The 25,156-nt window shown below is 37.7% G+C and overlaps 1 protein-coding gene across 3 annotated transcripts in view; it reads right to left on the bottom strand.

The window, feature by feature from the left end:
• Positions 1 to 25,156, bottom strand: part of ZNF169 (zinc finger protein 169) — a 46,632-nt gene that overhangs the window by 5,467 nt on the left and 16,009 nt on the right. For all 3 annotated transcript variants that reach the window (XM_081237859.1, XM_081237858.1, XM_081237860.1), the window contains exons 3-4: positions 11,077 to 11,203; positions 10,501 to 10,596 (exon numbers count right to left, since the gene is read on the bottom strand). In XM_081237859.1, coding sequence (XP_081093985.1) covers positions 10,501 to 10,596; positions 11,077 to 11,203 — 223 coding nt within the window. The remainder of the gene's footprint in view (positions 1 to 10,500; positions 10,597 to 11,076; positions 11,204 to 25,156) is intronic.

The raw sequence follows: 25,156 nt of genomic DNA, 5'->3' as shown, positions 1-25,156 counted from the left end.
TTCTAAAGTTCTGACAGCTGAGCCTTCAGTATTGCACTACTGGCTCCTTGTCTGTGATGGGGAGAGAAAAGCAGCACCTGCCTTCTCCTTGGCCTGTTTATACTCCCGGCTAGGCATAAAGTCCAAGGCCAGTGGTAAACGGCACATCATTACAGGTGTGCCGTTCAGTGTCTTCTGTATAAAATACGGTGACTGATTTAAATAGTTAACGCTGCCCTTATGGGAACCATAGCCTCTAATATGACTACTCATTCATCATTTTTCTGCCTACCTAGTAATGTGGCAAATTTTAGCTAAAAGTGATTAAGAATTACAAAGTCCACTTTGGTTTCAAACATCCAGAAGTTCCTCAATAGAAGGAGAAATAAAAACTAAAATGTTACCAAGGTAATGCTTTTCAGTTAATCACAAAAATTTCCACTATGTAGAAAAAAGTTAATCAGTTTATAAATTCTTTTATAATCTACAGCTGCTCTCATGCCAATTGATTCTTCAGACCAGTAAGTACTTCAATAATTGTACATGAACTTAAACGTTCCAAAGGAAAAAGAAATCCATGTCTAATGGCTCCTTAAAGAAATTTTGCCTTCTGCTGCTGCAGTTGTGAGGAAGGAAAGTATAGGAGTGAGTTAAACAAATGACCATAGACACTGGATTACAGCAGAAGAAAGAATGCTGTGCATTCACTGCTTTTAAACAATTTAAAGAATTTTAAGACTTAGTCCACAAATGTAGAAAGGGAACATTTTCAATATTAATCAGAATTAATCCCTGGAAGTTGGACAACGTTCATAAAATGCTATCTCCATGATTTTAAGAAAACATAAAAGAAATATTAGCATATGTGATGGTCAATTTTATGTATTAACTTCGCTGGTCACAGGTTGCCATGACAGAGGAAAATTAGACTTCCTCAATATTAAATATCTGCTCATCAGAAGTTATTGTTGAGAAAATGAACAGAAAAGTTTCAGACTGAGAGGATGTTTGCAAAATGTACAAATGACAATGGACTGGTATCCAGGATTAATAAAGAACTCATAGAACTCAATAATAAAAACAATGCAGAAAAATTGGAAAAAGATTTGAATGTATACCTCACAAAGTAAGGTATATGATACATATTAATGATCAGAAAGCATACAGAAGGGTTCACTGTCACTAACTGTCAGCAAAATGGAAACCCCCATGAGATAACTCTACACATCCATCACCACAGATAAAATGAAAACTGTCAGGGAAGATGTGAAGTGACAGGAACTCTCATGTGTTTGTTGTTCATGGAAGTGACAAATTGTACAACCACTCTGGAAAAGTTCTAGTCGTTTCTTATAAAACTACACATACAGTTACCCTATGACTCAGTATACTGAGTTGAATATTATCCCACCAAAATTAATATCAACCTGGAACATGTGAATGTAGCCTTATTTTGAAATAGAGTCTTTGCAGATGTAATCAAGTTAAGATGAGGTTATACTGGATTAGAATGAGCTTTAATTCAATGACTGGAATCCTTACAAGGAGAGGGTGATTAGGATACAGAGACATATAGAAGGAAGAAGCCTATGTAACCACAGAGGCAGAGATGAGAGCAATACAGCTACAAGCCAAGGAATACTAGGGATTGCCAACAACCACCAGAAGCTAAAAGAGACAAAGAACAGACTCCATTTCAAAACCTCCAGAAGGAACCAGCCCCTCCAGTATGTTGAAGTTGAACTGTGAAAGAATAAATTTCTTTGTTTTAAGCCTCTAAGTTTGTGGTAATTTATTACAGCAACCCTAGAAAACTAATATACCCAAGGTATTTATCCAAAGGAAATGAAAACAAAGGTTTACCAAAAACAAAAAATTCTCAGCATAAGAATGTAATAGCAACTTTTTTTTTTTTTTTTTTTTTTTGCGGTACACAGGCCTTTCCCTGTTGTGGCCTCTCCCGTAGCAGAGCACATGCTCCGGACACACAGGCTCAGCGGCCATGGCTCATGGACCCAGCCACTCTATGGCATGTGGAATCTTCCCGGACCAGGGCACGAACCCGTGTCCCCTGCATCGGCAGGCGGACTCTCAACCACTGCGCCACCAGGGATGCCTGAGTCAGTATAGTTTTTAAACTTCATCCATGTTGTTGCAACTAACCTTGCACCTAAATCAATTAGAGAAAGAAGAACAAAAAACCCCCAAAGTTAGCAGAAGGAAAGAAATCATAAAGATCAGATCAGAAATAAAAGAAAAAGAAATGAAAGAAACGATAGCAAAGATCAATAAAACTAAAAGCTGGTTCTTTGAGAAGATAAACAAAATTGATAAACCATTAGCCAGACTCATCACAAAAAAAGGGAGAACACTCAAATCAATAGAATTAGAAATGAAAAAGGAGAAGTAACAACTGACACTGCAGAAATACAAAAGATCATGAGAGATTACTACAAGCAACTCTATGCCAATAAAATGGACAACCTGGAAGAAATAGACAAATTCTTAGAAATGCACAACCTGCCAGGACTGAATCAGGAAGAAATAGAAAATATGAACAGACCACTCACAAGCACTGAAATGGAAACTGTGATTAAAAATCTTCCATCAAACAAAAGCCCAGGACAGATGGCTTCACAGGTGAATTCTATCAAACATTTAGAGAAGAGCTAACACCTATCCTTCTCAAACTCTTCCAAAATACAGCAGAGGGAGAAACACTCCCAAACTCATTCTATGAGGCAACCATCACCCTGATACCAAAACCAGACAAAGATGTCACAAAGAAAGAAAACTACAGGCCAATATCACTGATGAACATAGATGCAAAACTCCTCAAAAAACATACTAGCAAACAGAATCTAACAGCACATTAAGAGGATCATACACCATGATCAATGGGGGTTTATTCCAGGAATGCAAGGATTCTTCAATATACACAAATCAATGTGATATACCATGTTAACAAATTGAAGGAAAAAAACCATATGATCACCTCAATAGATGCAGAGAAAGCTTTCGACAAAATTCAACACCCATTTATGATAAAAACCCCCCAGAAAGTAGGCATAGAGGGAACTTTCCTCAACATAATAACGGCCATATATGACAAACCCACAGCCAACATCGTCCTCAATGGTGAAAAACTGAAAGCATTTCCACTAAGATCAGGAACAAGACAAGGTTGCCCACTCTCACCACTCTTATTTAACATGGTTTTGGAAGTTTAAGCCACAACAATCAGAGAAAAAAAGGAAATAAAAGGAATCCAAATCAGAAAAGAAGAAGTAAAGCTGTCACTGCTTGCAGATGACATGATACTATACATAGAGAATCCTAAAGATGCCACCAGAAAACTACTAGAGCTAATCAATGAATTTGGTAAAGTAGCAGGATACAAAATTAATGCACAGAAATCTCTGGCATTCCTATACACTAATGATGAAAAATCTGAAAGTGAAATTAAGAAAACACTCCCATTTACCACTGCAACAAAAAGAAAAAAATATCTAGGAATAAACCTACCTAAGGAGACAAAAGACCTGTATGCAGAAAATTATAAGACACTGATGAAAGAAATTAAAGATGATACAAATAGATGGAGAGATATACCATGTTCTTGGGTTGGTAGAATCAACATTGTGATAATGACTCTACTACCCAAAGCAATCTACAGATTCAATGCAATCCCTATCAAACCACCACTGGCATTTTTCACAGAACTAGAACAAAAAATTTCACAATTTGTATGGAGACACAAAAGACCCCGAATAGCCAAAGCAAGCTTGAGAACAAAAAACGGAGCTGGAGGAATCAGGCTCCCTGACTTCGGACTATACTACAAAGCTACAGTAATCAAGACAGTATGGTACTGGCACAAAAATGGAAAGATAGATCAATCGAACAGGATAGAAAGTCCAGAGATAAACCCACACACATATGGTCACCTTATCTTTGATAAAGGAGGCAGGAATGTACAGTGGAGAAAGGACAGCCTCTTCAATAAGTGGTGCTGGGAAAACTGGACAGGGACATGTAAAAGTATGAGATTAGATCACTCCCTAACACCATACACAAAAATAAGCTCAAAATGGATTCAAGACCTAAATGTAAGGCCAGAAACTATCAAACTCTTAGAGGAAAACATAGGCAGAACACTCTATGACATAAATCACAGCAAGATCCTTTTGGACCCACCTCCTAGAGAAATGGAAATAAAAATAAAACTAAACAAATGCGACCTAATGAAACTTCAAAGCTTTTGCACAGCAAAGGAAACCATAAACAAGACCAAAAGACAACCCTCAGAATGGGAGAAAATATTTGCAAATGAAGCAACTGACAAAGGCTTAATCTCCAAAATTTACAAGCAGCTCATGCAGCTCAATAACAAAAAAAGAAACAACCCAATCCAAAAATGGGCAGACCTAAATAGACATTTCTCCAAAGAAGATATACAGACTGCCGACAAACACATGAAAGAATGCTCAACATCATTAATCATTAGAGAAATGCAAATCAAAAGTACAATGAGATATCATCTCACACCAGTCAGAATGGCCATCATCAAAAAATCTAGAAACAATAAATGCTGGAGAGGGTGTGGAGAAAAGGGAACACTCTTGCACTGCTGGTGGGAATGTGAATTGGTACAGCCACTATGGAGAACAGTATGGAGGTTCCTTAAAAAACTAAAAATAGAACTACCATATGACCCAGGAATCCCACTACTGGGCATATACCCTGAGAAAACCATAATTCAAAAGGAGTCATGTACCAAAATGTTCATTGCAGCTCTATTTACAATAGCCAGGAGATAGCAGCAACTTAAGTGTCCGTCATCGGATGAATGGATGAAGAAGATGTGGCACATATATACAATGGAATATTACTCAGACATAAAAAGAAACGAAATTGAGCTATTTGTAATGAGGTGGATGGACCTAGAGTCTGTCATACAGAGTGAAGTAAGTCAGAAAGAGAAAGACAAATACAGTATGCTAACACATATATATGGAAAAAAAATGTCATGAAGAACCTAGGGGTAAGACAGGAATAAAGACACAGACCTACTAGAGAATGGACTTGAGGATATGGGGAGGGGGAAGGGTAAGCTGTGACAAAGCGAGAGAGAGGCATGGACATATATACAGTACCAAACGTAAGGTAGATAGATAGTGGGAAGCAGCCGCATAGCACAGGGAGATCAGCTCAGTGCTTTGTGACCACCTAGAGTGGTGGGATAGGGAGGGTGGGAGGGAGGGAGACGCAAGAGGGAAGGGATATGGGAACAGATGTATATATATAACTGATTCACTTTGTTATAAAGCAGAAACTAATAAAAAAATTAAAAAAAAACACTGCTGGTGGGAATGTAAAATGGTTTAGCCATTGTGGAAATGAGTATGGCACTTTATTACAAAACTAAACATATTGATATATTTATATAAGCCAGAAACTTTCACTTTTGGGCATTTATGCCAGAAATGAGAACCTTACATTCACACAAAAACCTATACACAAATGTCCATAGCAGCTTTATTCATAATAGCCAAAAACTATACAGAACCCAGATGTCCTTCAATGGATGAATGGTTTAACAAACTGTGGTACATTCATACATTGGACTACTACTCAGCAATAAAAGGAATGGAATACTGATACATGCAACAATTTGGATGGATCTCAAAAGAAAATTATGCTGAGTGAAAAAAAGCAATCCTCAAAGGTAACATATGCTATGACTTCTTTCATATAACATTCTTGAAATGACAAAGTTATAGAGACAAAGAACAGATTAGTGGTTGCCAGAAGAAGAGAAGGGGAGGAGTGAGGGAGTTGGCTGTGACTATAAAAGGGTAGCAGAAGGGATCCTCGTGATGGAACTGTCCTGTATCTTTGAATATAGTGGTAGTTACATGAATGTACATGTATAAAATTTCATAGAAATAAACATACACAAAAGTGAAGGTCCAACTGGTAAAATCTGAATAAGGTCAGTGCATTGCATTACAGAAATACAAGGTTGGTTTAACAAGAAAAAAAAAACAGTGTAATTTACCAAATTAAAAGACTAAAAAAGAAAAACACACATGATCATCTCTAAAGATGCAAAAAAAAAAAAAATTGGACAAAATCCAGCATCCATTCCCAATAAAAACTCATCAAACAAGGAATAGAAGGGAAGTTTGTCAAGCTGCTGAAAGGCAGCTATAAAACTTCCACTTAGGAGGAAAGTATTCCCCATAAGATCAGGAACAAGGAAAGGATGTCTACTCTCACCATTTAAATTCATCATTGCACTGATTTTCTTGCCGTGCAATGAGGCAAGAAAAAGAAATTAAAGACGTAAAGAATGGAAAGAAGTAAACTATACTTACTTACAAATAACTTAATCATCTATTTAGAAAATCCTATACAATCTACAAAACCTGCTAGGACTGAGAAGTAAGTTTTGCAAATTTACCAGATACAAGATCATTATACATAAATTAATTGTATTTCTATATACTATCAACAAACAATTGAAAACTGAAATTTTAAAGTACCTTAAATAGCATCAAAAATATGAAACACAGGGATAAATCTGACAAGATGCATAAGAGCTGTGTACGAAAAACTACAAAACAATGCTGACAAAAATTAAGAAGTCCCATAAAAATTGAGATCGACTGTGTTCATATACTGGATGACAGAGTACTGTTTACATGTAAGTTCTCCTCAAATTGATGTACATTCAACTCAATCCCAATCAAAATCCCAGCAGGCCTTTTTTTTGTGAAAATTGCCAAGCTGAGTCTAAAATTCATGTGGAAATGCAAAGAATCTAGCACAACTTGAAAAAAGAAAAAATGTTAGAGGATTTATACTAAGTTCCAGACTTATTATAAAGCTTCAGTAATCAAGACTACATAGTATTGGGACTTCCCTGGTGGCACAGTGGTTAAGAATCTGCCTACCAATGCAGGGGAGATGGGTGTGTGAAGCCCTGGTCCAGGAAGATCCCACATGCCACAGAGCAACTAATCCCGTGCACCACAACTACTGAGCCTGCTCTCTAGAGACCGCAAGCCACAACTACTGAACCCACATGCTGCAACTACTGAAGCCCACATTCCTAGAGCCTGTGCTCCGCAACAAGAGAAGCCACCGCAATGAGAAGCCCACACACTGCCCCTACTCGCCGCAACTAGAGAAAGCCCGCACGCAGCAACAGAGACCCAATGCAGCCAAAAAATAAATTAAATAAATAAATAGGGCTTCCCTGGTAGCACAGTGGTTAAGAATCCGCCTGCCAATGCAGGGTACATGGGTTCAAACCCTGGTCTGGGAAGATCCCACATGCTGTGAAGCAACTAAGCCCGAGCACCACAACTACTGAGCATGTGCTCTAGAGCCCATGAGCCACAACTACTGAAGCCCGCATGCCCTAGAGCCCATGCTCTGCAACAAGAGAAGTCACCGTAATGAGAAGCCTGCACACCACAATGAAGAGTAGCCCCTGCTCGCTGCAACTAGAGAAAGCCCGCACGCTGAAACTAGAGAAAGCCTGCACACAGCAATGAAGACCCAATGTGGTCAAAAAATAAATAATAAAATAAAATTAATTCATTCATTAAAACAAATTAACTAATTAATTAATAAAAAAGACTGTGGTATTGACATCAAGATAGATAAAGAAAGGAGTGAAAAAGAGTCTGGACATAGACCCATACACAACTGATTTACCACAAAGGTGCACAGGAAATTCAGTAAAGAAAGGGTTGTCATTTCAATAAATGGTGCTGAAAAATTGGATATTTGTATACAAAAAAAAAGAAAGAAAGAAAAATTGTACTTAAATCCAGACCTGGTACCAAGTATAAAAACTTATTCAAGATATAGACCTAAATGTAAAGTAAAAATTATAAAACTTTTAGAAGAAAAAATATATGAAACTCTTTTTGGCCTTCATTTTGGGAAAGATTTCTTAAATATGTCACCAAAAGTGAAACTCATGAAAGAAAAAAATTGAAACTTTGGACTTCACAAAAATTAAGAAATTCTCATTGAAAGACACTATTAAGGGAATAAAAAGCAAGCCACAGAGAAAAGATTTGTAAATCAAATATCTGATACTGGAGTTCTATACAGAATATATGAAGAACTTGCAAAATTCAATAATAAAAACATAAGAAACCAACTTTTCAAGTGGGCCAAAGATTTGAGAAGACATTTCACCAAAGAAGATATACAGATAGCAAATAAGCACCTGAAAAGGTTCCCAGCATCACTAGTCATTAGAAAAATGTCAAGTAAAACCACACAAGATGCCACTACATAGCTATGAAAATGCTTAAAATTGAAATCATAATACCTAAGCATTGACAAATATGTGGAGCATCCAGAATTCTCATATACTGCTGGTGGAAATGTGAAATAGTGCAGCCACTTTGTGAGTTTCATAAAAAGTTAAATATACCCTGTATCATCCAACCCAGCCACTCCAGTCCCAGGTATTTATCCAAAAGAAGTAAAAGCGTATGTTCACACAAAGACTTTTCGTGAATGTTCATACAGGCTTTATTTGTATTCATCAAAACTGGAGACTACTCAAATTTCTTTTAACAGGTGAGTGGCTAAATAATTGTGATATCTATATTACTACTCAGCAATAAAAAGAAATGAACTATTGATACATGCAACATTATGGATAAAATTCAAAATAATTATGTTAAGTGAAAGAATCCAGTATGTATTCTATATGATTCAATTTATATGAATTCTAAAAATGCAAACAAATCTATGATGGAAAGCAGATCAGTGGTTGCCTGGGTATGGGAGGAAGGGGAGGACTAGGAAAGGCAGGAGACAGAGATTACAGTGAGGCACAAGGAAACTTTGGGGTGAAAGGTATGCTCAGGATATGGATCACGGCAATGGTTTCATGGCTGTGTAGATGTCAAAACTTACCAAATTCTACACTTTAAATATACGTAGTTTATTATACTTTGATAATATACCTTATAATTATCCCTTAACTATTATACCATAATAACGTTTTTCTATTATACTATAATTATAGTTTATATAATAGTTCTTTTTTAAAAAAGAAAAAAGCACTGAGTTTGCTGTAAAGTACAAGTACAGATATATGGTTGTATTTAGAAGCAAATAAATAAATAAATAACAAAACAAAAATAAAATGCCAGGGATGTTGAAAATAAAAGAACGAAAAAAAAAAAGTCAGGCAGAAATTTATCCTTACCTCCCAACGTTCACATAAAATTAATTCCACTTGGATTAAAGACCTAAATGTTCCCAGAATGTGTATGGAATTTCTACAACTCAATGACAGAAATGGCCCAAATCAAAGTAGGGAAATACCCTGAAGAGTCAAATCACAGAAAAGGGAACACCAATGGCCAGTCAACACAGGAAGAGATGTTCATGCTCACTGGAAAGCAAAACCCATATGAGATTTCACCACAAACCTAACAGATGGGTGGAAAATGTGAGGATGTGGAACAACAACTCATCACTGCTGCTGGGAGTATAAAGTGGTGTTGAACAGCTTCAGAACACAATGTGGCAATCTAATCAGGTTGAGGCTACCCATGCCCATGAACCAGCCACTGTGCTCCTAGGTATGCATCTTGAGAGAAACTCTCGCATGTGTTTCCAAGGAGGTAGCAAGAATATACAGCAACATTATTTCATAGCCAAAAACTGGAGGTAACTCAAATGTCCAAAAGAAGGGACAAGATAATTCATCTGCATTAAAATATTCATATAATAGAATCATATATAACCATTTTTAAAAGTATAAACTAAACCTACACATTTTAATATGAATCTCACATAAAACTGGTGAAAAGGCATGTTCCAGAAGGAGGTATACAATATGATACTATGTGCAGAGAAGTTTACAGACATGCAAAACAACTCTATATGGTTGAAAGACCTGCTGAATGGTTAAAAGGCTAGAGGCAATCATGGGCATGCTAATGCAGAAGTCGGATTCTCAGGGGCGGGAGGAATGGGACATAACCAGGGGGTTGTCACCTGGTCTTATAATGGTCTATTTCTTAGGCTGCAGGGAAGGCAGATTTGCACTCGTATAATTCTTCATACCCTGTTGTAATCTTAAATAACCCATCATTGAAGAAACAAAGTAATGGGAACTTACGGGGTAGAACCGATGCACAAAAATGTTACCAGGTTACTGGACAGAAATCTAGCAGGGTAGATGACTTAGTCTCAGAGGATAAGTGCTATGTTAAAGGTCAGGCCAACCAACAAAAGTTCAAGAATGGGGAGATCCTAGAAGTGCTGGACAAGGGACACCAAATGAGCAGAGTGTGGCTCTATGGGGGAGGAAAGAGGGGGTTGCCAGGGAAGCCCTCTCTGGGCTGAGTGGAATAGCATAGAAGGGAGGCCTGCAGAAGAGCTTTCTCCCCAGAAGCTCAGATGCTCCTCTTTCCTCACCTGCTGAGCGCCTCACTGCCTTGTCTCCTTGTATGCCTGGTGTTTCCCACTTACCTGGACAAAGGTCCAGAAGACTTTCACTCTCCTTTCTGCAGGGCTCATCCCCTTGCTCCAGTTGTGTGATGAGTTTTGGTTTAGGAAAGGCAATTCCTACTCACAGGGGAAAAAAACCAAGGTGATCTTGGGATAGTGACTTAAGAGGCTATCACAGAACTCGGACTCAGCTGGGGAATGCAATGACTAAGAGGGTAGGGAAGCATGGCAGGGCGGGTGGAGGGGGACAAAGTTTCTCTGAATGCTGAGAAAAGATGACTAAGGGGAGGGAGGAATCCTGGATCTAAAGGCAGTATATGATTCTCCCCTGTGCTTGAGTAAATACAAATATTCACCCATTTGAAGCAAGATCACTTTGGAGGAGGGCCCAGCCTTGGAAGAGGCCTGGAAATGCAACATCATACCCCCCCAGCAACACACACACACATAACTTCACTATTTCCAACTCTATAGAATCCAGACATTCTCTGGGTGTAGGAAAAATATGTTTCTTTCTAAGCCCAAAGAATAGTGGCTGCTCCATAAAATCTTAAGATGCCCACAGGCAGTCTGAGACATGAGACAGGTCAGCCTTACCCAGTGACACCATATGGCTGTAGTTCTCCAGCATTACATCCCGATACAGGGTCCTCTGAGCAGGACTCAGTAGCTTCCACTCCTTCTGGGTGAAGGCCACAGCCACATCCTTGAAGGCCATTGATGCCTGTAACACAAACACATCCCTACTCACCCAGAAGCCACCCATGCCCACTAGTCAACTTAACCTAAGCCACTAACCAGAGCCATGGCAGCAATAAGGCTAGCGTGGGGCATGCGGGTGAGATAGACAGATCGATCCTGCTTTCAATCTGAACCCTTTTGCCATGTGTTCAAGACTACTAATCCTGCTCCCACATTGCTGGTGGCTCTATTCAGGGGTTCTCTATTCTATTGATCTTTATGTCTACGATGCTGTGAAAATCACAGTTTTGATTACTGTAGATATCCTGTAGGTCTTGAAATCAGGTAGAGTGATTTCTCCCCCTTTATTCTTCATTTTAAAGATATTTTACCTATTCTAGGGCATGTGCTTTTTCATATAAATTTTAGAATAATCTCATCTATATCTACCAAAAAACCCTGCTGGAATTTTGACAAGATTTGCATTAAACCTGTATATCAATTTAGGAAGAAATGACATCTTTACCATGTTGACTCTTCAAATCTATGAACATGAGATGTCTCTCCATTTACTGAGATGTTCTTTGATGTCTTTCATCAGCATGTTGTGGTTTTCAGCATACAAATCCTAAGTAGGTTTTGTTTAAAAACTGATCCCTAAAAATTCCTTCATTTTTCTTTTTTTTTAGTGATTTTAATGGTATTGTATTTTTAGTTCAGTTAAAAATGATATAGATTTTGTTCATTGCTATGATATAGAAATAAATTGTTTGTATGCTTATCTTGAATCCTGCAACATGGCTGAACTCACTTATTAGCTCTAGGAGTTTTTTTCTCCTAGATTCCTTAAGATTTCCTATATAGACAATCATGGTATTTGCATATAGGGACAGATTTATTTCTTTCCTTATAATCTATATGTATTTTATTTCCTGTCTTGCCTTACTATAGAACTTCTAGCACAAAAGTGAATAAGAGTGGTGGGGGCTTCCCTGGTGGCGCAGTGGTTGAGAGTCCGCCTGCCGATGCAGGGGACACGGGTTCGTGCCCCAGTCCGGGAAGATCCCACATGCCGCGGAGTGGCTGGGCCCGTGAGCCATGGCCGCTGAGACTGCGCATCCGGAGCCCGCGCATCCGGAGCCCGTGCTCTGCAATGGGAGAGGCCACAACAGTGAGAGGCCCGCATACCACAAAAAAAAAAAAAAAAAAAAAAAAAAAGTGGTGGGAGCAGACATCCTTTCCTTGTTCTTCATATTTCATATGAGGAGGAAAACATGTCTCTAAGCATTAAGAATACTGTTCCACAAAGATGCCACATCACACCCATTAGGATAACTATTACCAAAGAAACAGAAAAAAACAGGTTTTGGGAGGGAGCGGAGAAACTGGAACCTTTGTGCATTGTTGTGGAAAAAGTAAAATGGTATGGTTTCTGTGGAAAAAGTAAAATGGTATGGTTTCTGTGGAAAAGAGTTCAGCAGTTCCTCAAAAAGTTAAACATACAAAAAGAAAAAAGTTAAGCATACAATTTACCATATGATCCAGCAATTTTAATCCTCAGTATATATACCCCAAAGAATCAAAAGCAAGGGCTCAGATACTCATACACCAATGCTCATAACAGCATTATTCACAATAGCTCAAAGGTGGCAACAACCCAAATGTCCATCAACAGATAAACAGATAAGAAAATGTAGTACATATATACAAAAAAACTGTATATTATTCAGCCTTAAAAAGGAAGGAAATTCTGATACATGCTACATCAGAGATTAGCCTTGAAAACATTATGCTAAGTGAAATAAGCCAGTCACAAAGGACAAATATTGTTTGATTCCACTTATAGCAGGTACCTGGAATAGGCAAATTCATAGAGACAGAGTAAAATAGAGGTTACCAGGAGCTGGGGGGAGTGGGGGATGGGGAGTTATTATATAATGGATAGAGTTTCAGTCTAGGAAGACGAAAAAGTTTTAGAAATGAAGAAAGGTGATGACTGCACAATGGTGTGAATGAACTTAATGCCAATGAACTGAACATTTTAAAATGGTGAAAATTTTGTTATGTATATTTTATATTAAAAAAAATAATGCTACTTATAGTTTTTTTTTTGTTTTTTTTGTTTTTTTTTGTGGTACGCAGGCCTCTCACTGTTGTGGCCTCTCACTGTTGTGGAGCACAGGCTCCAGACACGCAGGCTCAGTGGCCATGGCTCACAGGCCCAGCTGCTCCGCAGCATGTGGGATCCTCCCGGACCGGGGCACGAACCCGCGTCCCCTGCATCGGCAGGCGGACTCTCAACCACTGCGCCACCAGGGAAGCCCTTCATTCACTTTCACGCAGGTTTTTATTTCCCTTGAGATGTCATTTTTAATGCCCAGATTATTTAGCAGTGTGTTATTTTCTAAGTGCTTAGAGATTTTTCTGTTAACTTTCTCTTATTGATGTCAAGTTTGATTCCATTGTGGTCAGACAACATACTTTGCATGATTTAAATTTTTTTTAATTCATTAAGGTAAACCAATTTTTTTGTTTCATGTGTTGTTCTGTGGCCCAGAATATATCTATCTTCATACAGTCATCCCTCAGTATCCACAGAGGATTGGTTCCAGAACCCCCCTTCAGATACCAAAATCCACAGATGCTCAAGTCCTGTATATTAAATGGCATGGTATTTGTATATAACCTCATACATCCTCCTGTATACTTTAAGTCATCTCTAGATTACTTATAATGCCTAATACAATGTAATGCCACATAAATAGTTGTAAATATAATGTAAATGCTATGTAAATAGTTGCTGGCACACAGCAAATTCAAATTTTGCTTTTTGGAACTTTTGGAAAAAAATTTTTTTTAATTTTTGATCTGCAGTTGGTTGAATCTGCAGATGTGGAACCCATGGATATGGAGGGCTGACAGTAAGAATATGCATTTTGCTATCGTTAGGTGGAATGTTCTGTAAATGTTGATTAGATTCTGTTGGTTGATGGCGTTGTTGAGCTCCTACTGATTTGGGGTCTAATTATTCTACATAACATTGAGAGAAGGGTGTTGAAGTCTCAAATTGTTGATTTGTCTATTTCTCCTTTCAGTTTTCTCTTCTCATCTTTTGAAGCTCAGTTATTTGATGCATACACATTAAGGATCCTGTCTTGCTGACGAATTGACCAATTTATCACCCTCTGTATCTGGTAATTTTCTTTGAAGTCTATCTTACCTGATATTAATATAGCCACTCTTGCTTTCCTTTGATTAATGTCTGCATGATGTATCTCTTTTTTGATTCCTCTTCATTTGTGAAAAATATTTTCATTTCATACAGGATTTGGCGTATACAATTCTTTTCCTTCAGTGCCTGAAAAAATCACACCACTTTCCATCTAGCCTCTCATTTCTGATGAGAAATTCACTACCATTCTAATAGTTTTCTTCCTCTGTAAGAAATGTGTTATTTTTCTCTAGCTGATTTCAAGATGTTTTCTTCACTTTTAGTGTTCAGGAGTTTCATTATAATGTATCCTGGTGTGGATTTCAGTGGGCTTATCATGTTTGGGATACACTCAGCTTTTTGAATCTGTAGGTTTAAATCTCTTGCCAAATTTAGGAACTTTTCAGCCATTAATTATTCTAATACTTTTTCAACCCTGTCCTTCTTTGCTTCTTCTTCCAGAACTGCAGTAACACAAATGTTAGATATTTTGTTATACTCTCACAATTCTTGAGGCTCTGTTCATCTTTTTCCCAGTATATTTTCTCCCTGTTGCACAGATTGGGTCATTTCTATTATTCCATCTTATAGTTCAATAATTTCTCTGTTACCTCCAATCTGCTCTTAAGCCCATCTTCTGAACTTTTTCTTTCAGGTACATATTTCTCAGTTCTGAAATTTCCATATGCTTATTCATTACATCTTCTATTTCTTTGCAGAGGCTTTCTAATTTTTCATTTTTCTCAAGTATGTTCTTTTAGTTCTGGATATCCAGTTGTCCAAGCACCACATGTATAGACTGTTCTTTTTCAATTGAACAGTCTTGGTATCCTTGTCAAAAATCAATTGATCATATGTAAGAGGGATATTTTTCTGGGCTCTCAGTTCTATTCCACTGATCTATATGTTTATACTTATGGCAGTATAACACTGTTTTGCCACTGTTTGTAGCTTGGAGCTAAGTATTGAAATCAAGCAGAGTGAGTCCTCCAAATTTCTTTTCCTTTTTCAAGATTGTTTTGACTATTCAGGGTCCTATGAGATTCCAAATGAATTTTAGGATAGGTTTTTCTATTTATATAAAACATGAATGGTGCTTTGACAGGGACTGTATTGAATCCATAGATCACTTTGGATATTACTGTCATCTTAGCAATATTGTCTTCCAATCCAGAAGCATGGGAAGTCTTTCCATTTATTTAGGTCTCCTTTAATTTCAGCAATGTTTTGCACTTTCCAGTGAACAAGGCTTTTGCCTGCTTGGCTTATTACTGAATATTTTATTATTTTTGATGCTACTGTAAGTGGGATTTTAAAAAATATTTCCTGTTTGAATAGTTCTTTGAAAACGTACATAAATACAACTGACTTTTGTGTGTTGATTTTGTGTCCTGAAACTTCGCTGAATTCATTTTTAGCTCTAATAATTTTTTTGTGGATTCTAGGGTTGTATAGATTTGAGATAATGTCTGGAGGAAAGGAATAATTTTACTTCTGTTTGAATGTGGATGTCGTTTCTTTATCTGCCTAATTATTCTGGCTAGAACTGCCAGTACTATGTTGAACAGAAGTGGCAAAAGCTGACATCCTTATCTTGTACTGTTTTTCCGGGAAAAGCTTTCAGTCTTTCACCATAAAGAACAACATTAGTGTGGATTTTTCATATAAGGCCTTTATCATGTTCAAGAAATTTTCATGTATTCCTGGTTTACTGAATGTTTTTACCATGAAAGAGTGCTGCATTTTGTCAAGTGCTTTTTCATCATCAATTGAAATGATCATGCAGTTTTTATCCTTCATTCTCTGAATGAAGTATATTACAGGATTTTAATATTTTGAAACATCATTGTAAATCTCACTTGGTCATGAGTTACAGCATTTTGGTGAGGATTCTTGCCCCTATATTCATAAGGGATATTAGCCTGTAGTTTTCTTTTCTTGTAGTGTCTTTGTCTGAGACCTCTGTAGTCAGAGCAATGTGTCACAGAATGAGACAGAAAGTGTCCTCTCCAGTATTTTGGAATAGTTTGAGAAAGATTTATGTTAACTCTTCTTTATATATTTAGTAGAATTAACAAGTAAAGCCATCTCATTGTGAGCTTTTCTCTGTTGGGAGGTTTTTTTAATGACTGCTCCAATATCCTCACTAGTTATAGATCTATCCATAATTTCTATTCTTTCCTGAGTCAGTTGAGATAAACTGTGCATGTCTCAAAATTTGTCCATTTCACCTTGGGTAGCAAATTTGTTGGCAAACAGCTGTTAATAGTATTCCCTTATAATCCTCTATATTTTTAAAAAATTGATAATAAAGTTTCCAATTTCATTTCTGATTTTAGTAACTTGTCTTTTTTGTTAGTCAATTTAGACAAAGGTTTGTCAATTTTGTTAATCTTTTTAAGGAACCAACTTTAGGTGTTGTTGATTTCTCTATCATTTTTCTATTCTCTATTTTGTCTTTGCTCTTTTATTATTTCCTGCCTTCTGCTAGCTTGAGTTTAGTTGGTGCTTCTTTTCCTAGTTACATAGGTTATACAGTTAGGTTATTAATTTGAGTTCTCTCTTAATACATGCATTTACAGCTATAAATTTCCCTCTAAGTACTGTTTTTACTATATTCCATAAGTTCTGGTATGTCATGTTTTCATTTCCATTTGTCTCCCAAAGTATTTTCTACTTTGTGATTTTTCTTCTTGACACAGTAGTTGTTTAAGAGTGTCCTACTTAGTTTCCACAAATTTGTGAATTTTCCGAAGTTCTGTTATTCATTTCTAGTTTCATTCCAGAAAGTGAACAGAAAAGTTACTTTGTAAGATTTCAATCATTTCAAACTTAAGACTTACCTGTGGCCTAACATATGGTCTATCCTGGAGAACGTTCCATGTGCACTTGAGTGGAATATATATTTTGCTGTTGTTGGGTGGTGTGTTCTGTACATATGTTAGGTGAAACTGATTTACAGTGTAGTTCAAGTTCTATATTTCCTTGTTGATCTCCTGTCTGGCTGCCCTATGCAGTATAGAAAGCTGGGTACTGAAGTCACCAACCATTATTGTAGACCTATTTTTCTCTCAATTCTGTCCATTTTTATTCCATATATTTTGGGACTATATTGCTAGGTTATGTTCATATTTATAATTGCTATATATTATTTCTGTAATGAACCTTTTATCAATATATGTCTTTCTTCATTTTATTATCTTTTCCTAATTTAAAATCTGTTTTGTCTCATGATACAGCCATCCCAACTCTCTTTTGATTACTAGTTGTATGAAATATCTTTTTCCATCCTTTTACGTTCAACCTCTTTATGTCCATGTTATCTAAAGTGAGTCTCTTGTAGGCAGTATATGTACAGATCTTGGGTTTTTTTTTTTATCCAAACTGCTAACCTAGGCCTTTTTTGATTGGGGAGTTTATTCCATTTATATTTAATGTGATTACTGAAAAGGAAGGATTTACTTTTGCCATTTAGCCTTTTGTTTTCTGTGTATATCTTTTGTTCCTCAGTTCCTCCATTACTGCCTTTTAAAATATTTATTGATTTTTTTCTTGTACTTTTTTCACTTTTATCATTTCTTTCATTTTCTGTATATTTTTAAGTATTTTCTTAGTGGTTACCATGTTAACATGTTAAGCTTGTAAAAATCTACTAACTTAGTCTCAATAGCATACAAACACTCTGCTCCTATACTTTTCCAACCCTCTCCCCTTATTTTGTAATTGTCCAAGATTACATCTTTATACAGTGTATGCCCATTAACGTAGATGTATATTTTTTGTGTTTGCCTGAAATCATACAGAAAAAGCAGAAGTTATAAACCAAACAAAAAGTACAATAATACTGGCTTTTATACAAGCCTCTGTACTAGTGTTCACTTTTCTTTCTTACGGTTTAGAGTTACTATCTAGTGTCCTTTTCAAATCAGCTTGAATTTTTTGTTTTGTTTTGGTTTGGTTTTTGGGTTTTTGTAGAGCAGGTCTACTGTTAATGAGCTCTCTCAGATTTTATCTGGTAACATCTTAATTTCTCCCTCATTCTTCAAGAATAATTTGCCAGACATAGAATTCTTAGTTGACGGTTTTTCTTCCAAGACTTAAAATGTGTTATCTCTCTGACTGGTGGCCTCCATGGTTTCTGATGAGAAATTGGCTGTTAATCTATTTGAGGGTCACTTGTAGGTAACAAACAACTTCTCACTTGCTGCTTTCAAAATTCTGTCTTTGGGTTTTGACAATTTGGTGTGGATCTTTTTGATTTTATCCTACTTGGAGTCTGTTGAGTGTCAGGGATGTATAGATTTATTCTTTTATCAAATTTGGGAAGTTTCTGGATATTATCTCTTGAAATTTTCTCTCCCCTTTCCTTCTGCAATTCCCATTATGTGTATGTAAGTAAACCTGATGGTGTCACACAGGTCTTTCAAGCTCTGTTCATCTTTCGTCAATCTTTTCTTCCTGTTCCTCACAATGGGTAACCTCAGTTGAAATACTTCCAAGTGCACAGACTTAATTTTACCTGTTTAAATATGCTGTTGAACTCCTATAATGAATTCTTCCCTTCAGTTATTGTACTTTGCAGCTCCAAGATTCCTATATGGTTCCCTTCTATAATTTCTCTTTATTGATAATCTCTATTTGTTCAAACATTGTTGACCTAGTTCCTTTTGTTCCATGTCCATGGTTTCTTTTAGCTCTTTATGCATATTTAAGATAGTTGATTTAAAGTCTTTGTGCTGGGGCTTCCTCATGGATAGTTAGTAGGCAAGCAGTTTAAAATGCCACAGTACTCTCCTGCCACAAACAAAGGAGCTTCTTTCTTCACCAAATCTTCCAGTTTTGACTAGATTCCAAAGTTTTACAAAAGTTAATTCTGACAGTTTCTGGCAGCCCATTAGTTGCTTTTGAGCAGGTACGGTCATGGATATCCCTTACTCTGTCATTTTTCATATCACAAAGTTTTTTTTTTTAATTGTATGATTCCACTTATATGAAATATCCACAACAGTTAAAACCACAGAGACACAAGAGGGTTAGTGGTTGTCAGTATCTGGGAAGAGGAGCAAATAGGGAGTGACTGCTTAATGATAAAAATGCTGGAACTAGATAAGAGGTGATAGTTGCACAACACTGTGAATGTACTAAATGCCACTGAATTGTACATATTAAAATGGCTAACTGGGCTTCCCTGGTGGCGCAGTGGTTGAGAGTCCGCCTGCCGATGCAGGGGACACGGGTTCGTGCCCCGGCCCGGGAAGATCCCACATGCCGTGGAGCGGCTGGGCCCGTGAGCCATGGCTGCTGAGCCTGCGCATCCAGAGCCTGTGCTCCACAACAGGAGAGGCCACAACAGTGAGAGGCCCGCGTACTGCAAAAAAAAAAAAAAACGGCTAACTTTATGTTATGTGAATTTCACATCAACAAAAAATTTTAAAGTCACTTTTAAGGAGATGTGTTTCCAAGGGCACTTTACATATCCTAGTAGATGGCCCAGACTAATACTTCCAACAAATTGGAAAGAGATTATTCACAGGGCTCTCATGATCTTACATACACTGAGTATCATCAGAATCTTCCTCATGTTCCTTACACTTCCTGGTGTCAACACTCTGATGTGGGGTCAGGCTCCACCTGGGCTTAGCACATTGAAGCTTCCTACATGTCACTTGTATCTATGGCCTTTCTCCCTCTATCAGTCTTCTTAACACTGAACAAATCCAGAATTTCACATTCATTGTATTTAAGGGTTCTCTCCACCCCTGTGAATTTTTACCTGTGTACTCCCTGATGCTTGTTGTGAATTTTGACTAAAGGTTTTTCCACACTCATAACATTTGTGGGGTGCTATGGACTAAATTGTGTCCTCTCAAAATTCATGTTGACCCGTTATTCTCAATGTGTCTACATTTGGAGATATGGCATGCAAGGGATAAGGTTAAATGAGGTCAGAAAGGTAGGGCCCTGATAGGGTTTGTACTTTATAAGAAGAGACCAGAGCTTACTCTCTTTCTGATGCTGCTGTGTGAGCACACAGCAAGAAGGCAGCAGTATGAAAGCCAGGAAGAGAGCCCTCACCAGGAACCAAATCAGCCAGTACCCTAATTTTAACTTCCCAGCTTTGAAAACTGTGAGAACTAAATTTCTGTTGTTTAAGTCACCAGTCGATGGTATTTTGTTATGGCAGCCCTAGCAGACTAATACAGATTTTGGTACTGACAGTGGGGTGCTGCTGTAACAAATTCCTAAAACTGTGGACATGGCTTTGAAACTGTATGATGGGTAGAGATTGGAAGAATTTTGTGGTGCATGCTAGAAAAATCTGAGATTGACATGAAGGGACTGTTGGTAGAAATACAAACATTAAAGGTGATTTTTATGAGGGCTCAGAAAGAGAAGAGCTGAAAAGAAAAGTTCCATCTTCTTAGAGAATACATGAATAATCATGGAAAAAATGACGGCAGAAATATAGATGTTAAAGGACATTCTGGTGATGTCTCAGATGGAAATGAGGAACAGGTTACTGGAAACTGGAGGAAAGGTGAACCTTGCTATAAAGTGGCAAAGAACTCGAGTGAACTGTGTTCTAGTGTTCTGTGGAAGGTTGAACTTGTGAGTGATGAGACTGGATATTTAACTGAGATTTCAAAGCAGTGTTAAGGAGTGGCTTGGTTCCTCCTGACTACTTATGATAAAATGTGAAAGAAGAGAGATGAATTGAAGAAGGAATTGTTAAGTAAAAATGAACCCATACTGAAGATTGGAAAATTCTTAACTTATCTACATTGTAAAAAAAGAGAGAGAAAACTTGTTCTGAGGAGAACACTGAGGGCATGTCTGAACAATTTGATAAGATAATTAGTATGGGTGTGAACCATGAATTTAATCAGCCATCTCAGCAGACGCCAGGAAGAGATGGAAGTATACCCACAAAAACACTGCAGCTGGGACTAAAGTAGGCACAGAAAATGGGATGAAACAGGAAGAGTGTGAATATGTATTATCCTTCAAGGAAAGAGAGGCTATTTGTAAGTTGTCAGGTCCTCTAATCCCACCACAGGCCCAGGGGGCAAGGCTGCCACTCCTTGCTTACAGCATGGCCCTCTCAGAAAGCCACAGAGGCAGGGTCACACCTCTGGGCCGAAGGGGTACTGCCAATCTAGTGGGCCTGGAGAGTAGAACATCAATCCAGTGGGTTATTCTCCAGCCTTAGGATCTAATACAATTTACCTTGCTAGGTTTGGACTTATTTAGAATCCTTCACCCTATCTTCCTTCTGATTTCTCCCTTTTAGAATGGGAATGTGTATCCTACTCCTGTCCATTTTATTTTGCAAGTACATAACTTACCTGGTTTCACAGGTTCACAACTGGAGAGGAATTTTACCTTAGGGAAATGGTACCTTTACTCATGTCTCACCTGTATCTGATTTAGATATTTAGATGAGGCTTTGGGCTTTAAATTTGATGCTGGTATGAGTTAAGATCTGGGGGGCTGTTAAGACGAAATAATGTATGTTCATGTCAGAAGGACATGAATTTTGAAGGGCCGGGGGTGGAATGCCATGGAGTGAATTATGTCCCACAAAATTATGTTGAAGCCTTAAACCCCAATTTGGTTGTATTTAGAGATGGGGCCTCTAAGAAAGTATTGAGGCTAAGTGAGGTCATAAGGGTGGGGCCCTGATCCAATAGGAATGGTGCCTCATAAGAGGAAGAGATACCAGAACTCTGTCTCTGCCATACGAACACACAGCAAGAAGCCAGCCATCTACAAGCCAGGAAGAATCCTCACCAGGAACTGAATTGGCTACACCTGGATCTTAGATTTTCCAGCCCCCAGAACTGTGATAAAATAAAATTTCTGTTGTTTAGGTCAACTAGTGTGTGATACTCTTTTATGGCAGCCCTAGCAGTCTAATACAGAGGGTTTCTCTCCATTATAAACTTCCTGATGCTGAATAAGATTTGCAATTTGACAAAAGGCTTTCCCACACTTATCACATCCATAGAGTTTCTCACCAGTGGGGATTCTGTGGTGGCAATGATGGTAGAAGCTCTGGCGGAAGCACTCCCTATAGATACTACATTTGTATGGCTTCTTTCCCATGCTGTAACTTCTTTGGTGCTGGCCAAGTTGTGAGTTCAAACAGAAGCCCCTCCCACATTTATCACATCTGTAGGGCTTCTCTCTGAAGTAGATTCTTTGGTGTTGGGTTAGATATAAGCTACAGATAAAGGATTTCCCACACACCTTACACTCATAGGGCTTCTCCCTATGAGTTTGTAAGTTTGCCTATTGGAACAAGGTATGAGTTCTAACTAAAGGCTATCTATCTCACATTTACCAGATTTTTAAGTTTCTCTCCCAAATGAATGCTCTGGTGCTGAAAGAGATTTGAGATGGATTTAAATCCTTTCTTTTCCTATACTGTTACATCCATAGGGTTTCTCTCCAGTGTGAAATCTCTAATGCTGAAGATTAGAATTTTGACTGAAGCTTTTAAAATATTCAATACACTTGTAAAGTTTCTCTCCAGTATGAATCCTCTGATACTAAGTAAGTTTTGAGCTTTCAATGAAGCATTTACTTCCATTATCACACACATAGGGTTTCTCACCAAAATGAATTTTCTGATGTTGCCCGAGTTCATAATTGAATCTGAAGCCTCTGCCATAAATGACACAATTGTGGGTTCTTTTTCCTGAAGTATCACTCTCCTTGTAGGAAAGTCTGAGTTTAGACTGATGTTGCTCCTACACTCATCAAATCCCTTGGTTCTTGTTCCTGCAGAATTTGGAGAGGCATGGTCACTTGCCAGAAATACAAGAGAATTACTCAGGGAGGGTCTTGGAGGAATGTAACCTGAGCCAATGTTACAAGCTTTCCCCAAACCAGGCTCCCAAGGACCATGCCTCAAGACCATCCCCAGTACCAAGAAGGAACCATTATCTGAGATTTCTTTCACAAAATAAGATGGTTTGTCTCCATCTTTATTGCAGAATTACCTGTTTTGATTTAGGTTGTATACATGAATTTTCTCCTATTCAACATTAGTCCACTGAAGGCAGAGCCTATGATGTTTCTGTCCTGAAGTTCTTTCTCATTAGGCAAAGGAGATCTTGCTTTTGGGTGCAATGTGCCTGATACCAAAGTAATTCAGATAAAGTCCAGAGTGGCTCATCAGCCGATTGGCAAGCTAGCACTGTGGTCACATGTAGCTGCCTCTATCCCAGTCTAAGAAAGTAAGCAGGTGATGGCTCTGCGGTGTTCATTCCAGTCACTTCCCAACTGCTAATCCTTGTAACCTCATCATCAAATCACAGACCATGAGCTTCCCCAACAAGGAACAGAAAGTCAAGTGAGAGAGAGAACATGGGGGCCCAATCAGCAATACTCTGTCTTCCTCTCAGTTCCTCTGGGGACACTGCATGGGTCTCCAAGTTGGATGCCAGGGGTGGGGCTAGCACAGAGACCCTAGCCCCAGAAGTGGTGGAGGGCACTGCTAGAGGGCTGGCAAGGGAGAACTACCCAGGTTAGCCTCCCACAAGCTTTGATATGTTGTATTTCCATCATCACTCTGTTCTAATTTCTCTTACAATTTCTTCTTTGATGTAAGGATTAGTAAAGAGTGTGTTGTTTAATTTCCAGTATTTTAAATTTATATTATTGTTGACTTCTAATACAATTCTCTTAAGTCATAGAATATACTTTGTATTCTTTAACTCTTTTTAAATTTATTAAGACTTCCTTTATAGACCCCCCATGTAGTCTGTCTTGGTGAGCACACCAAATGTACTTGAAAAGAATGTGTATTCTACAGTTGTAGGCTGCAGTGTTCTACAATTATCAACCAGGATAACACAGTCGTTAGTTTTCTTCAGATCATCTATGTCTTTACTAATTTTTTACCTAGTTGTTCTATCAATTACTCAAAAGGGGGCCTTTTTCTCCCTTTAATTCTGACAATTATTTTGAAGCTTTGTTATTTTGAACAGTTATATACACACATAACTCTTATGTCTTCCTGATGAAGTGACTCCTTTATCATTCCGAAATGGTCTTCTTTCCCTCTGTCTTGAAGTTGATTTTATCTGATAGCTGATAGTGAGTGCTATGTTTTCCTTTCCTCATTGGGCATAGTTAATGTAGAGACTTTAAAGTCCTTGTCTGATAATTTCATCCACAGGGTGAATTATGGTATGTAAACTACATATCAAAAAAATTAAAATTTATAAGATGAGTAAGATTCAGAATAGTTGAGGAAAAAGCAGAGGGTTAAGAATCAAGATGAGGCATGTAGGGAGGAAGGGAACACAGATGCCATGAGCAGAAGAGGGAGAAAGCCTATGATATGGGTAGGGTAAAACATCTGGCAGGAGGGAAAGGTAAGCTAGTGGTAGAATAGAGAGCAGAGGTGTTAGAACATCTTGTGGATGGTTTTGAAAGCAGACAAAAGAACATACTCTACTATAGAGTTGTAGCTCATATGATTTAAAACACTCATGTCTCTTCACTTGGCCATATTTTGTGGTAAGTCCAAAATTCATTTCATGAACAAAATTTCCTAAAGAAATAGGTTCTCAAACATTGAGAACAGGTTAAATTTCCAATGACTGAGAAACAGTGGGATGGAATAGTGAAAACCTGTGAATACTTTTTTTTTTATTAGTTTCTGCTTTATAACAAAGTGAATCAGTCATACATATACATCTGTTCCCACATCCCTTCCTGTGAATACTTTTAACCTGTAGAGTCATTGATTTCAATATGAATGTTTATGGTTTC

Source organism: Mesoplodon bidens (assembly GCF_964165515.1).
Source record: "Mesoplodon bidens genome assembly, chromosome: 6".
NCBI lineage: Eukaryota > Metazoa > Chordata > Mammalia > Artiodactyla > Ziphiidae > Mesoplodon > Mesoplodon bidens.
Note: the sequence above shows the minus strand (reverse complement) of the source record. Positions and strands in the feature narration are given on the sequence as shown.